We start from the raw sequence: 12,984 nt of genomic DNA, 5'->3' as shown, positions 1-12,984 counted from the left end.
TTTACCTCATAATGCAACAAAAAGCATTAAATGTTTTCAGGCAGAATAAATGCTAATTGAGCAAATAATCTTCAGAAACCTTTTACTCCACATCCAAACACAGTGCCTGTTTCAAACGATAAAATCCGCCTGCTTCAGATCTTCCTAAAGGAGGCAGGGCAGAACAACTGTATCCATTATTCATATTTGCATAAAATAAGTCCAAGATCTTATTTTCTCTGGTGGAGCAGCTGACAAACTGCTGGAATGTTGGTAGAGTTGCAGAGAGGGAGACGTTGTTGAAGTCTCCGGAGATCGCCATGAATGAGTTTGGATGCTGTGTTTGTAGCCGAGCAACGACGGAGCTGATGACGTCACAGGCTGTGTCTGGTGCGGTACCAGGTATTATATAAACCGCTACCAGAATAACACAGGTAAACTCTCTGGGTAAATAATATGGATGGAAGCTAACAGCTAACAGTTCCATGTCCCTTGTGCATATCTTCTCCTTGACAGTAGCATGTCCAGGATGACACCAACGCTGGTTAACCAGCACTGCAATTCCACCACCCTTTAGCTTTCCGCTGTGTTGTCTACTGCGGTCTGCACGGACCGTTTTAAAGCCCGGTACAGACACATTACAGTCAGGGATGTGTTCATGCAGCCATGTCTCGGTGAAGCACATAATACTGCACTCTCTGTATTCTTTCTGAGACCTTGTTAGCATCTCGAGCTCGTCCATTTTGTTAGCTAGCGATCTCACATTACCCATCAGGACGGTTGGGAGAAACAGTTTAAATCTCCATCGCTTTCTCCTCTGTCTCACTCCCGCTCTGCATCCTCTTCTCTTTCTTTTCAACTCCATCGGGATTTGATGTGTTGTTTTGTTGATAATCCTGATTTGGGAGAGGTTAATCAGTTGATCCCGATTGTAAACAAGTCTTTCGTTGCCATGGAGACTCATCATAACAAGTCCTAAAAGAGCCAAAAATATGCAGAAAAATCTTCCTTGCAGCACACCCTCCGAACCGGCATTAAATCCTCAGAAAAAAAATCCTAATTTGAGGTAAAATCTATGGAAGAAGAGTTTGTACTCAAGATAGCAAGTCAGAGCTACTACAATCTGCTGCCAACAGACGGCACAATCAGGAATGAAATGATATTCATGTGATATAAAATGTAATAAAATTCAAACGATAAAACTTTTTTATGAGATAAAACCCGACTGTTTCATGCGATAAAACCTGACTGTTTCATAAGATAAAACCCGACTATTTCATACGATAAAACCCGCCCGCTTCATACGATAAAACCTGCCCGCTTCATACGATAAAACCCGCCTGTTTCATGCGATAAAACCTGACTGTTTCATAAGATAAAACCCGACTGTTTCATACGATAAAACCCGCCCGCTTCATACGATAAAACCCGACCGTTTCATGCGATAAAACCCGACCGTTTCATGCGATAAAACCCGACCGTTTCATGCGATAAAACCCGACCGTTTCATGCGATAAAACCCGACCGTTTCATGCGATAAAACCCGACCGTTTCATGCGATAAAACCCGACCGTTTCATGCGATAAAACCCGACCGTTTCATGCGATAAAACCCGACCGTTTCATGCGATAAAACCCGACCATTTCATGCGATAAAACCCGACCATTTCATGCGATAAAACCCGCCTGTTTCATTCGATAAAACCCGACCATTTCATGCGATAAAACCCGCCTGTTTCATTCGATAAAACCCGACTGTTTCATGCGATAAAACCCGCTTGTTTCATGCGATAAAACCCGACTGTTTCATGCAATAAAACCCGACCATTTCATGCGATAAAACCCGCCTGTTTCATTCGATAAAACCCGACTGTTCCATGCGATAAAACCCGCTTGTTTCATGCGATAAAACCCGACTGTTTCATGCGATAAAACCCGACTGTTTCATGCGATGAAATCCGACTGTTTCATGCGATGAAACCCGACTGTTTCATGCGATAAAACCCGACTGTTTCATGCGATAAAACCCGACTGTTTCATGCGATGAAACCCGACTGTTTCATGCGATAAAACCCGACTGTTTCATGCGAGCAAACCCGACTGTTTCATGCGATGAAACCCGAATGTTTCATGTGATGAAACCCGACTGTTTCATGCGATAAAACCCGACTGTTTCATGCGATGAAACCCGACTGTTTCATGCGATAAAACCCGACTGTTTCATGTGATGAAACCCGACTGTTTCATGCGATAAAACCCGACTGTTTCATGCGATAAAACCCGACTGTTTCATGCGATAAAACCCGCCCGTTTTATGCGATAAAACCCGCCTGTTTCATGCGATAAAACCCGACTGTTTCATGCGATAAAACCCGACCGTTTCATGCAATAAAACCCGACTGTTTCATGCGATAAAACCCGACTGTTTCATGCGATAAAACCCGCCTGTTCCATGCGATAAAACTCGCCTTTTTTGTGTAATAAAACCCGCCCGTTTGGTGTGATAAAACCCGCATCTCAGACAATCTACTGTGTGTTGGCTTGCATAGAAATGCAGATGTGAGGCAGCTGTGGACTTCACTTGCGAAGCGACGTGTTGTAACACTGCAGGGGACCTGCTTTGTTGGCTGAAAAGGTCACATTTAAATATTTATGCACACATGTAATCTGTGTCTGTCTGTCTGGTTGGGACCTCAGACTTAACAGGATTGATTGTGAAACAATGTTCAGTGCAGGGAAAAATCAAAATTATACTGAATCGATAAATATCATATTTAAAACGCAAATTATGTTTATTTTGCCACAATTAGGATTAAAAAACAAGCTCTGTGTGAAGTTGTGTGAAGGATGAAGGTCTCTGGTGAAAGACACAGTTCTCGTTAGCCTGCTGATTGTCTCGGCTCCGGGTCACCAGGCAACGTAAGCATCAATACGCTCTTCCTGGACCTGGAAAGTTGGTTTTATTACCAGCATCTTTTCCTTTTTGTCAGGTGAGTCATGACCAGTTAACTTGAAGAATTTTTCCAGCAGCACATTAGTGCTACTAAACACAGCTTGCTTTTACTTTCAGTAAATCTACTTTTCTTCATCCACTCAGTCTCTCAGATCTGCCCTACAAATGCAGGGAGCATCATCCGAGGCATGAATGGTGCAAAGGTTTCCGGCCAAAAGCCGGGGAATGTGGGTTATGGATAAGAAGGCTGCTGTTGTTTATCTCCTCTGAGTCTAATGTAACCTACATAACATGTTAAAGTCTACAGAAATCTGCTGACTAGAAATCATTTTGACTTTGTCGTCTAATTTATTGACAAAAAAATGAACCATGTTTGAGTTTTTTTTTTTTTTTAGTTTAGCTGAAATAAACAAGTGATTAAACGGATTAGTGGTTTAATGAAGTAGTCTTAGTTTCCTTTGGCTGTTTCTCCATGTTGATGAGAAGTTTCAGGTGACAGCTGTTTATGAAGTCTTTTTAAAGAGATGTGAGGAGCGCCACAGTAACGTGAGGTATCTGTTTAATTTTCCCTGCTTTTCAGCTGTTTGTCTCAGTGGTCTCCTGTGGTGAGGGGGGGGGTTATGTGGGAGTCATGCAGGGAATCCTGAAATTCTGGTGTTGAGGAATGCTGGGGGGGGGGGGGGGGGGGGCTAAACTTTAATCAAATCATTGTAAAACAAAATCAGCTTTTTTTTTTGCACATTAAGTGAAATGTCTAAATAAATCAGATAAAACTGTTCATGCATGAAGACAAGGAGTATTAGGAAGAAATGTATGGTTGTAAACAGATTTCTCATCATCAGATTCCCGTTGCCATGGACACTGAAATCAGATAACTGAGATTAATCACATTATTGTGATCATTTGACCTGATTGCATCTACATGCTCTGAGAAGTGCAGCGTTTGAAAAACCTTGTTTCCAGTCAGTTGTCTGTTTCTTCTAGAGCCTGTTGTAGTCAGACAGGTCTACATGTGCACACGCCAGAGTATCTGTGGTGATCTGAAGTCTCAGAGTGGCAGGACATCAGATCATGCCGTCTATGACAACTTGATATCTGATAACTCCAGCAATCCATTGATGGTTTGAAATAAAATCGCTTTGTATTTAAATACTGATTCGTCGTGACATGAAAAGATGTTTCAGACATTCATACCTGTTAACCTGACGTTTCATAAACACACAGCTGCTGTTACCACTAAATGATCACAAATCAGATTTTGGTGTGCATGGATCAGACTCCTTAGACCATCTCTGAGCTAGATTAGCCTCCAAGCAGCCGGAGAGACAGAAGGCTGAATGTTTCTCCTGGTCCTGCTGTAAAAGTGAAACAGCTCTCTGCTGCAGCGGGCTTTGCGCGTGGGCGCGCGCGCATGGGGGAATCTCCGTGTCAGTCCCACCCCTTCACATGAGCATGTGGTAAAAGAGGCAGGCGAGCTGCAGCCAGTCCGCTCCTCATCCTCATCCTCTTCCACCGCCGCGTTCACCTCTCTCACCGAGCTGGCGGCTGCCGCGTGCGGCGCCGCGCGCAGCTCCGCTTGTTCAGCCTGAAATGTTCTGACAGAAAGAAGGTCCAGGTGGGACTGGAGGCACCGCGGCGCGCGCGCTGCTCGGAGCTGGAGAGGAAAGACGAGTGAAAGCCGCGAACTGTGGAGTCAGTGGGAGCTCTGGGAACTGTGGGAGCTCTGGGAGCATTGGAAACTCTGGGAGCTGTGGGAGCTCTGGGAACTGTGGGAGCTCTGGGAACTGTGGGAGCTCTGGGAACTGTGGGGCGGCCAGCATGGTCCAGAACGTAATCCTGGTGTTCTTCCGCAGGCGGCTGAGCCAGAGGCCGGCGGTGGAGGAGCTGGAGAGTCGGAACATCCTGAAGCGTAAGTTACCAAGGCAACGGTGACAAAATCCTTTAATAACACCTTTAACATACATATTTTAATAGCAATGTTCTTTTAATTGATCTGAATTTAAATGCAGTTTGGTAAAAATGCTCAATTTACTATTTTAAACTACTAAAATACTTCTGAATATTTTAAGTTATTGATTTTTCCACGATTTGTGGATTGTTTTAATTATTTTTATTGGCTCTAAAGATTTTTATTTAATTATTCATATTGGACTTGTGATCACTAGACTCCCCCCGCCCCCAAAATCTAACAAGCAAAGATTTTTTTTAATCTGATATTTTACTTATTTTTTCCTTGAAAAGTTTATCTTGTTTGCACAATCTTTAGATTATTTAACTCTAAATTTGTTCGGAAACAGCAACTAAAGAGCAAGTATTTAAATAAATTAACCAGATTTTTTTAAAAAAATAAATAATAAGTTTTTAACTCTAATTTCATGAAACAAAGCTCAATAAACATGGATATAAATAAGTTAAGCGGTTGACTACTATAAATAAGTGTGTGTTTGGGCTGTTATAATCTGATTTCTCTCCAGTTTGTTGGAGAAACCTTTTTTTATCCTTTAGCAGACGCTTTTATCCAAAGCAGCTTACATCTGAGAGAGAAACTGCAGCTTTTTGTTGTTGGTTTTAAAGAAGAAAAGCTGGCAGATAAATCGGTTCCATTGAAATGACCCTTCAGAGACAGAAGAAAGTTCCTGCGGGTATTTTTCAGGCTCTGATGAGCCTTCCGTTAAGTCGGGGCCACCTGCGAGCCTTCAGCAGCACAGCAACATGTGTTTGTCAGAGCAGAACATCAACACATCCCCCACTTAGAGTAAAAGCAAAGCTAAAAGAGCGGCCACTTGTGGAGAGGCAGGTTGGTTTTAATCTCCAAATTTAGTTCACAAAAATCCTTTGCATGAAACCAGAGAAAGATTAAAAGCAAGTGGAGCGACATGAAGTTCAGGAGGGTCAGACATGTTAACCGGGTTGATTAAAAACACATGTTTAAGGGAATGACTGGAAACATCCCAGGAGGTTTCATCCTTACAGACTGGACCATTGACATGCTGTCTGATGGATGAATTAGTGTTTTCTTGTGTTGCCAGAGAGAAACGACCAGAGTGAGCAGGAGGAGAGGAGGGAGATCAAACAGCGGCTGAACAGAAAGGTAAGCTGCTTCAGTCCGAGCAGTTTTCCACTAAGTCTCATCATTTATTCCTACGTTTGGGGAGAAAAAGTCCAGATTGTTGGATTACCTTCTGTTTACTGTCTCAGCCATCTCCAAACGCATGAATAATCTGAGATCCGATCATTTGTTTGCTTCTTTTAGCTCAATCAGCGGCCGACGGTGGATGAGCTGCGGGACAGGAAGATCCTGATTCGGTTTAGTGACTATGTGGAAGTGGCCAAAGCTCAGGACTATGACAGGCGTGCAGATAAGCCCTGGACCAGGCTGTCAACTGCAGACAAGGTACCGGATCGGTACACTGACTTTTAACATTACATTTCCTGACAAACAGTTGTGAAAACTTTCATGTGGGAAACTTTATTGCAGCAGAACTGAATTGCTTGTGCAAACAAACCAGCTAATGCTGCACAACAGTATGGAGTGATAATACTTCACTCTGCATCTCTAACTTTTCCTCATTAAACCCAGCCATGCTTACATAACCTGCAAACTCCACCCCCACCCCTAAGGGGCTCCATCGCACATCTCAGCTGACAGTTTCATTGTTTTCACGTGCAGGCGGCAATCAGGAAGGAGCTGAACGAGTTCAAAAGCAACGAGATGGAAGTTCATTCTTCCAGCAAACATCTGACAAGGTCGGTTTTTCCTTCCCTTCATCTCTCTTGCATGTTGGTAAAATGCTTTAACCAAGACTCTGTGAGAACCTGGAGACTCATGTAAGACAATATATACAGAGAAAAACTTATTCTTTAAACCTGACTTTAGCATTATGAGGTGAGTTAGTTAGGCTGATCTGGACACGTAGAAATATGCAAATATTTATTCGTATGTACATGAAGAGTTCCTATAAATGTGATGTGAAATACTTTCTTTTTTAGTTCCGCATATGCAGGATTACATGTTTGACACTGATTTAGAAGTTGTAACAAATATGTAAAAATGTCAAATAAATCAAATGTATTGATAAAATAAGTGAAAACAATGTTTTTATAGATGAAACTAAATGGTGGCTCAGACTAGAGACCAGATTGGGATGTCTGCGGCCGCTTTAAATTTCCAGCCGTGGTTCAATCTTGTTCCATCCTCCATTAGACGCTGCGTGTGCGGCGGGCGGAGGTCACTGCTGGGGGGGACGTCTTTGTTGTTCTGTGCAGGGAACAAAGCTAGTTTCTACATAACGAGAAACTTGGTACGCTGTTGTGTACGCAGAAGGGCGTGTTGTGTACACAGAAGGGCGTGTTGTGTACACAGAAGGGCGTGTTGTGTACGCAGAAGGGCGTGTTGTGTACGCAGCAGAGCGTGTTGTGTACGCAGAAGGGCGTGTTGTGTACACAGAAGGGCGTGTTGTGTACGCAGAAGGGCGTGTTGTGTACGCAGCAGAGCGTGTTGTGTACGCAGAAGGGCGTGTTGTGTACGCAGCGGGGCGTGTTGTGTACGCAGCGGGGCGTGTTGTGTACGCAGAGGGGCGTGTTGTGTACGCAGAAGGGCGTGTTGTGTACGCAGCGGGGCGTGTTGTGTACGCAGAGGGGCGTGTTGTGTACGCAGAGGGGCGTGTTGTGTACGCAGAAGGGCGTGTTGTGTACGCAGCAGAGCGTGTTGTGCATGCAGAAGGGCGTGTTGTGTACGCAGCAGAGCGTGTTGTGTACGCAGAAGGGCGTGTTGTGTACGCAGAAGGGCGTGTTGTTTACGCAGAAGGGCGTGTTGTGTACGCAGCGGGGCGTGTTGTGTACGCAGAAGGGCGGGTTGTGTACGCAGAAGGGCGTGTTGTGTACGCAGAAGGGCGGGTTGTGTACGCAGAAGGGCGTGTTGTTTACGCAGAAGGGCGTGTTGTGTACGCAGCAGAGCGTGTTGTGTACACAGAAGGGCGTGTTGTGTACGCAGAAGGGCGTGTTGTGTACGCAGAAGGGCGTGTTGTTTACGCAGCCGGGCGTGTTGTGTACGCAGAAAGGCGTGTTGTGTACACAGAAGGGCGGGTTGTGTACGCAGAAGGGCGGGTTGTGTACGCAGAAGGGCGTGTTGTTTACGCAGCCGGGCGTGTTGTGTACGCAGCGGGGCGTGTTGTGTACGCAGAAGGGCGGGTTGTGTACGCAGAAGGGCGTGTTGTGTACGCAGAAGGGCGGGTTGTGTACGCAGAAGGGCGTGTTGTGTACGCAGCAGAGCGTGTTGTGTACACAGAAGGGCGTGTTGTGTACGCAGAAAGGCGTGTTGTGTACGCAGCGGGGCGTGTTGTGTACGCAGCGGGGCGGGTTGTGTACGCAGCGGGGCGTGTTGTGTACGCAGCGGGGCTTGTTGTGTACGCAGCGGGGCGTGTTGTGGGACACTGGCTGAAAAATTATTTGATCATGCTGAGAAAGTTTGAGAAGTGCTGGTTTTAATGGTTTCAGTGTGACTTTGTGCTAAGAGTGTAACACGCTTCATCCAACTGTTCCAGATGAATGATTGCGCCCGCCGCCCCCTGCAGAGCGCAGCCTAAATTTAGCTTCCTCCAGACCCCATGGGATTAAAAGGTTTTGCCATTTTGCAGCATCTCAGTAACAGTAACAAATGTCCGGCCATATTTAGCTTACGTTTTGCTGATGTAGCTGGAGAAATGGCCTGAATTAGCAGGGTTGCTTACACAAGACCCCTTCTTGTTTTTGGAAGCCATTGAGCTAAAAATAGAAGAAACAACACAGCAAATGTTTTAGCTTACACTCCGCTTCTCCTTGCAGGTTCCACCGGCCTTAGAACGGTTTCTTCTGTGAAGAGTTGCTGAGGTAAAACTAAATCTGGTTCTGCCGGTGAAGACCTTGTACAGAGTCTTCCAGCATCCTGGTCCACAGTCAGTGGGTATCCTGATATTTGGGTCCAGCGAACCTTTGGAGGCTATGTCTCTAGAAGTGGATCTGCCGGTAGACCAAGCTCCCCTTGTGCTCAGAGGAACGTGTTGACTCCGACCACAGCTTCTCAGAGGAGGAGGACGTCCTGGGGACAAACAGAGACTTCTTTTCTAAACAGACTCTTTTGAAAGACTTTCTTTTTGACGGCACTGGGAGGAGACGTGCACGTGACCGAGTCGACCAGTCCCACTCCAGCACCAGTAGTCTCCTCCTGGTCTCACTGATTCCATTGATGAATTTCATATCAACAGTGTAAATTTTCTTGTCTTGTCTGTGTCAGGACGGACAGAATCCCTTTGTAAGCACTATTTATTGTCTGCACAATACAGATTTTCATTCGTACAGGCTCTGCTTGTTTGTCACCATGTGTCAGGGATTTATCGCCATGGCAACTAAAGATGTGATATTAACCTGTGGTCCAGGGGACAACATGGTGTACGTCACACACCATGAAGCACTAGTCCTAACGTGGCATACCTGAATGACTGACACCCCCCCTCAAAAGTTTATGCTGCTAAAAGTTTCTGTTTTTTCACAATAACTTTAAAAGTATTACAGAATAAAAGTTCTCTAGAGGCCATTGCCTGTAGGTGGCAGCAGGGGGAACAAACCAATCAGTTGTTTAATGATTACCTGTTTAACAGGTTACTGGGTTTAGGAGGTCAGTGTTTCTCAGTCTTGCTACCCTAACCCTTTTAACACACCTGGCTCTAAGAAATGGCTCACTAGGAGACCTGCTAGCAGTTTTACTTCACCTGAATCAGGTGTGTTACCGTAGAAACGGAGGGCAGTCCCCGAGGACCCAGCAGTTGGCTGTGCTATAAAATATTTCTCATGCATTCTCTGCTGATTTAATGATTCTGTTCAGCTCATTCTCTGAGCAGCAAAGTTCTGTCCAAATCCAACTCCTTCACTCCGGATTGACTTATTTAGGAGCCTCCAGTGGACTCTGCTGCACTTTGCAAACTACAACGGCCTGAAACCAATGTGTGAAACATGACTTTCTCACCTTTTCTTACTTTTATCATTAACTCACCTCTTGACAGATTCATGCCTCTTTTGTTTCATCCTCTTCCCACCAGTAAGCACCCCCCCTTTGTTTCTCAGCTGACTGAAAAGGAGCGGACCCGCTGTTGTCTGAACAACTTGATTCATTCATTCATCACCCTAACCGCTTAGTCTGATGAAGGGTTGTGGGAATCTGGAGCCTATCCCAGCAGTCTGTGGGCAAGAGGCAGGGTAGACCCTGGACAGCTCGCCAGTCCATCGCAGGGCCACACAACCAGTCACTCCTTGGGGTGATTTAGACTGACCAGTTAACCTAACATGCATGTCTTTGGACGGTGGGAGGAAGTTGGAGAACCCAGAGAAAACCCACGCATACACGGGGAGAACATGCAAACTCCACACAGAAAGACCACTGACCAAGGATTGAATCAGTGACCTCCTTGCGGTGAGGCCACAGTGCTAACCACTGTGCCACCGTGCAACCCCAACTTGATTCAGATGAAAGTAAAATCCTGCTTTTCTCACACTGAGCAGGAAGATAAGTAATGTTGGTAAAAGAACAGCACAGACAACATAAATGACTGAAACTCATATTGTAGTTCTGGGGGGGGGGGTAACTTTGATGATGTAACCTTTAACTTTTATCAGAGCTGGGTGGTGTTCAGGGTGGCGCTGCTGACTGACAGGTCAGCAGAGAAACATCCCTGCAGACCTGCACGGATCACCAGGATCACCAGGACCACCAGGATCACCAGGACAGCCGTTTCTTCCGACTGCGTGTTTCTGCACCTTTCCAGGAGGGATTTGGTCCCTGCGCAGGTAAAACTACCAATGTAAGGCTGCTAACCTGATGTTAGCATGAAGCTACACAGTAATGCTAATCTAGTTCTAAGATGGCACTAGCGTAGCTTTATGATAACGTGGGGAACCGCGTCATACATGGTTTTCAGGGAACGTATGTCGGGACTACACATCACTCAAGCAAGATTTCCAGCTTGGAGCTGAAAATAAACTATAAAGATGTTCAGAAGAGATGAACCCCCCCCCCAACCCCCCCCACCCCACCCCGTGCTCATCATGGTTCATCGTTCAGGTACAATGATCTGAAGTTCCAACAGTCAGACACTCAAAGTGGATTTTTATCAACCTCATCTACAACATCCAAGGCCTACAATCTCTGGCCAAGGACTACTCTACTAATTCCCTGGAGGCTTTGGCTTTTAGGAGGGAGCGAGCCTTTCCATACTCTGCTGTGTTCCAAGTGAATTTACTGACACAGAAACATACATGTTGATTCTGACATGCAAGAACGTCTCAGCTTTAGACCACGGTGCGCAAAACAAAATACCCGTCATTTAGTCTGGGTGTGTTGTTCCAGCTGGGATGCAGGACAACAGAGGCTCCAAGCAGAGGTTTGAAAGTTAGATTCAGAGTTAGATTTTCCCTGTTTTCTCTCTCATGCTGGGTTAGAATAAGGACAACAGTGATGCCTCATAATGAGAATAATCCCTCCAGATTCAGCTCACTGTGCAATCGTTGTGCTTAGATGAGCAAACAATAAAATCATAGTAAAGTTCAGTTTGTTGCATCACATAATCACAGATTAGTTTTTACAGAGCGCAGGCAGTGACCTGCTTCTCATCTTCCTGTATTATTGCAGACGATTAAGCGGGTTAGGGGGACTAAATTCCTGAATGAAACAAGTTCACCGACTGTTTTCTTTCACTTTGGAGCCATCTAATGGCCATTTATGCTGGGAATGTAAACAACCAGCTGGTGTGTTTCTGGAATAAGGCATCACACTCTTCCAAGACCTGATTTATCAAATATAATGAAAAAGATTTTATAGCAAACTCTGAAAAAGGGAAAGGCCCAATGTGGGCAACCTGCTGGTTGGGAGTCATGTTGCTGGCGTAGGTGTAGGAACATATGGCCGGTCCAGTTTGATCTACACGCTCCTTCATGACCTCCCGCTGGAGGAGTAAGGAAACCAGCAGCTACTGGCTGACATATGTGGCGCCAGCTGACGGTGGTGCAGCCCGGCCCAGACCTTGCAGAGATGCGTAGGAGGAACACGGGACGCTCCCATGGTCGTGAGCGGGATATCCTTTCTTGCGGGCATCCTTCAGTTGGATGACGACCACATCTAACACACACACTCCACATATGTAACCATGGCGACTTCCTGCCCCCAACATAGGCTTTGGATTTTAAACAGTGTCCTAAACCTTCTTTAAATGAGTCTTCGGACAGGAATTTACATCACTTAGCTCAAAGTCAGTTATTTTCCACCGCAGCACCAAGCAGCTGATAGAAAAGCCTATAAAACTGACGCTATATGAAAATATACAACAAATTACACCTTTTGTTTATCCTAAAGCACACACAGGCCACAATGGAGTTCAGTTATGTAACCTAGAATCATCAAAAGCCTCAGGTTTTACACTAAAAGCCGATTTCCAGAGCAAACGTCATCTCTGAGCATCCTGCTACCACCTAACATGGTCCTTTCTTATGTAACTACCGGCAACAAGCGTCACATGACAGCCCCAAAAAAGGATTCAACGTTGATGTGTGCCCCGACAGCACAAAGGCAGCTCCGCGAAGACATCCTCCGTCTTCCTCAGAAGAAAACGAAGCTCAGGAAGCCAGATAGCTAGACCTCATGTCCCATACAGAGGACATGCAGAAGCCTCATGGATCTTTTAGTCATAGTTTTGTTGAAGGGAGCGCCGTTGATTTAAAAAATCAGAAATACAATGTTTTTATGAGGAAGTGGGCTTAACTGCAGGAATTGATCAAGCAAAACTCCGGCACAAGTTTTACAGCTATAACCTGCTGAACATCACCCTGTATGCACCACATAGACACAAATAAGTACTCAGCCAATCACACCACGGCTTGCTGAAGTTCAGACTGAGCATCAGAATGAGGAAGAAAGAGGATTTCAGAGACTTTAAACACTGCATGTTGCTGGTATTTACTGGGATCTCCACACACAACCATCTCCAGGGTTTCCAGAGAAGGTCTGAAGAAGAGAAAACATCCAGCAGC

At 45.3% G+C, this 12,984-nt stretch overlaps 1 protein-coding gene across 1 annotated transcript in view; it reads left to right on the top strand.

Moving 5' to 3' along the window:
• phactr3b (phosphatase and actin regulator 3b) overlaps positions 1 to 9,223 on the top strand; it is a gene marked incomplete at its 5' end in the record, with an annotated part of 80,161 nt that extends 70,938 nt beyond the window's left edge. The window contains 5 exons of the mRNA XM_079242838.1: positions 4,785 to 4,840; positions 5,961 to 6,022; positions 6,185 to 6,325; positions 6,602 to 6,678; positions 8,755 to 9,223. Coding sequence (XP_079098964.1) covers positions 4,785 to 4,840; positions 5,961 to 6,022; positions 6,185 to 6,325; positions 6,602 to 6,678; positions 8,755 to 8,770 — 352 coding nt within the window. The 3' untranslated portion in view covers positions 8,771 to 9,223. The remainder of the gene's footprint in view (positions 1 to 4,784; positions 4,841 to 5,960; positions 6,023 to 6,184; positions 6,326 to 6,601; positions 6,679 to 8,754) is intronic.
• Between the last annotated feature and the right edge of the window lie 3,761 nt (positions 9,224 to 12,984).

The sequence above is a fragment of the Telmatherina bonti genome (genome assembly GCF_933228915.1).
Source record: "Telmatherina bonti genome assembly, chromosome: 6".
In the NCBI taxonomy this organism is placed as follows: Eukaryota; Metazoa; Chordata; class Actinopteri; order Atheriniformes; family Telmatherinidae; genus Telmatherina; species Telmatherina bonti.
This window is presented reverse-complemented; position numbering and strand designations above follow the sequence as displayed.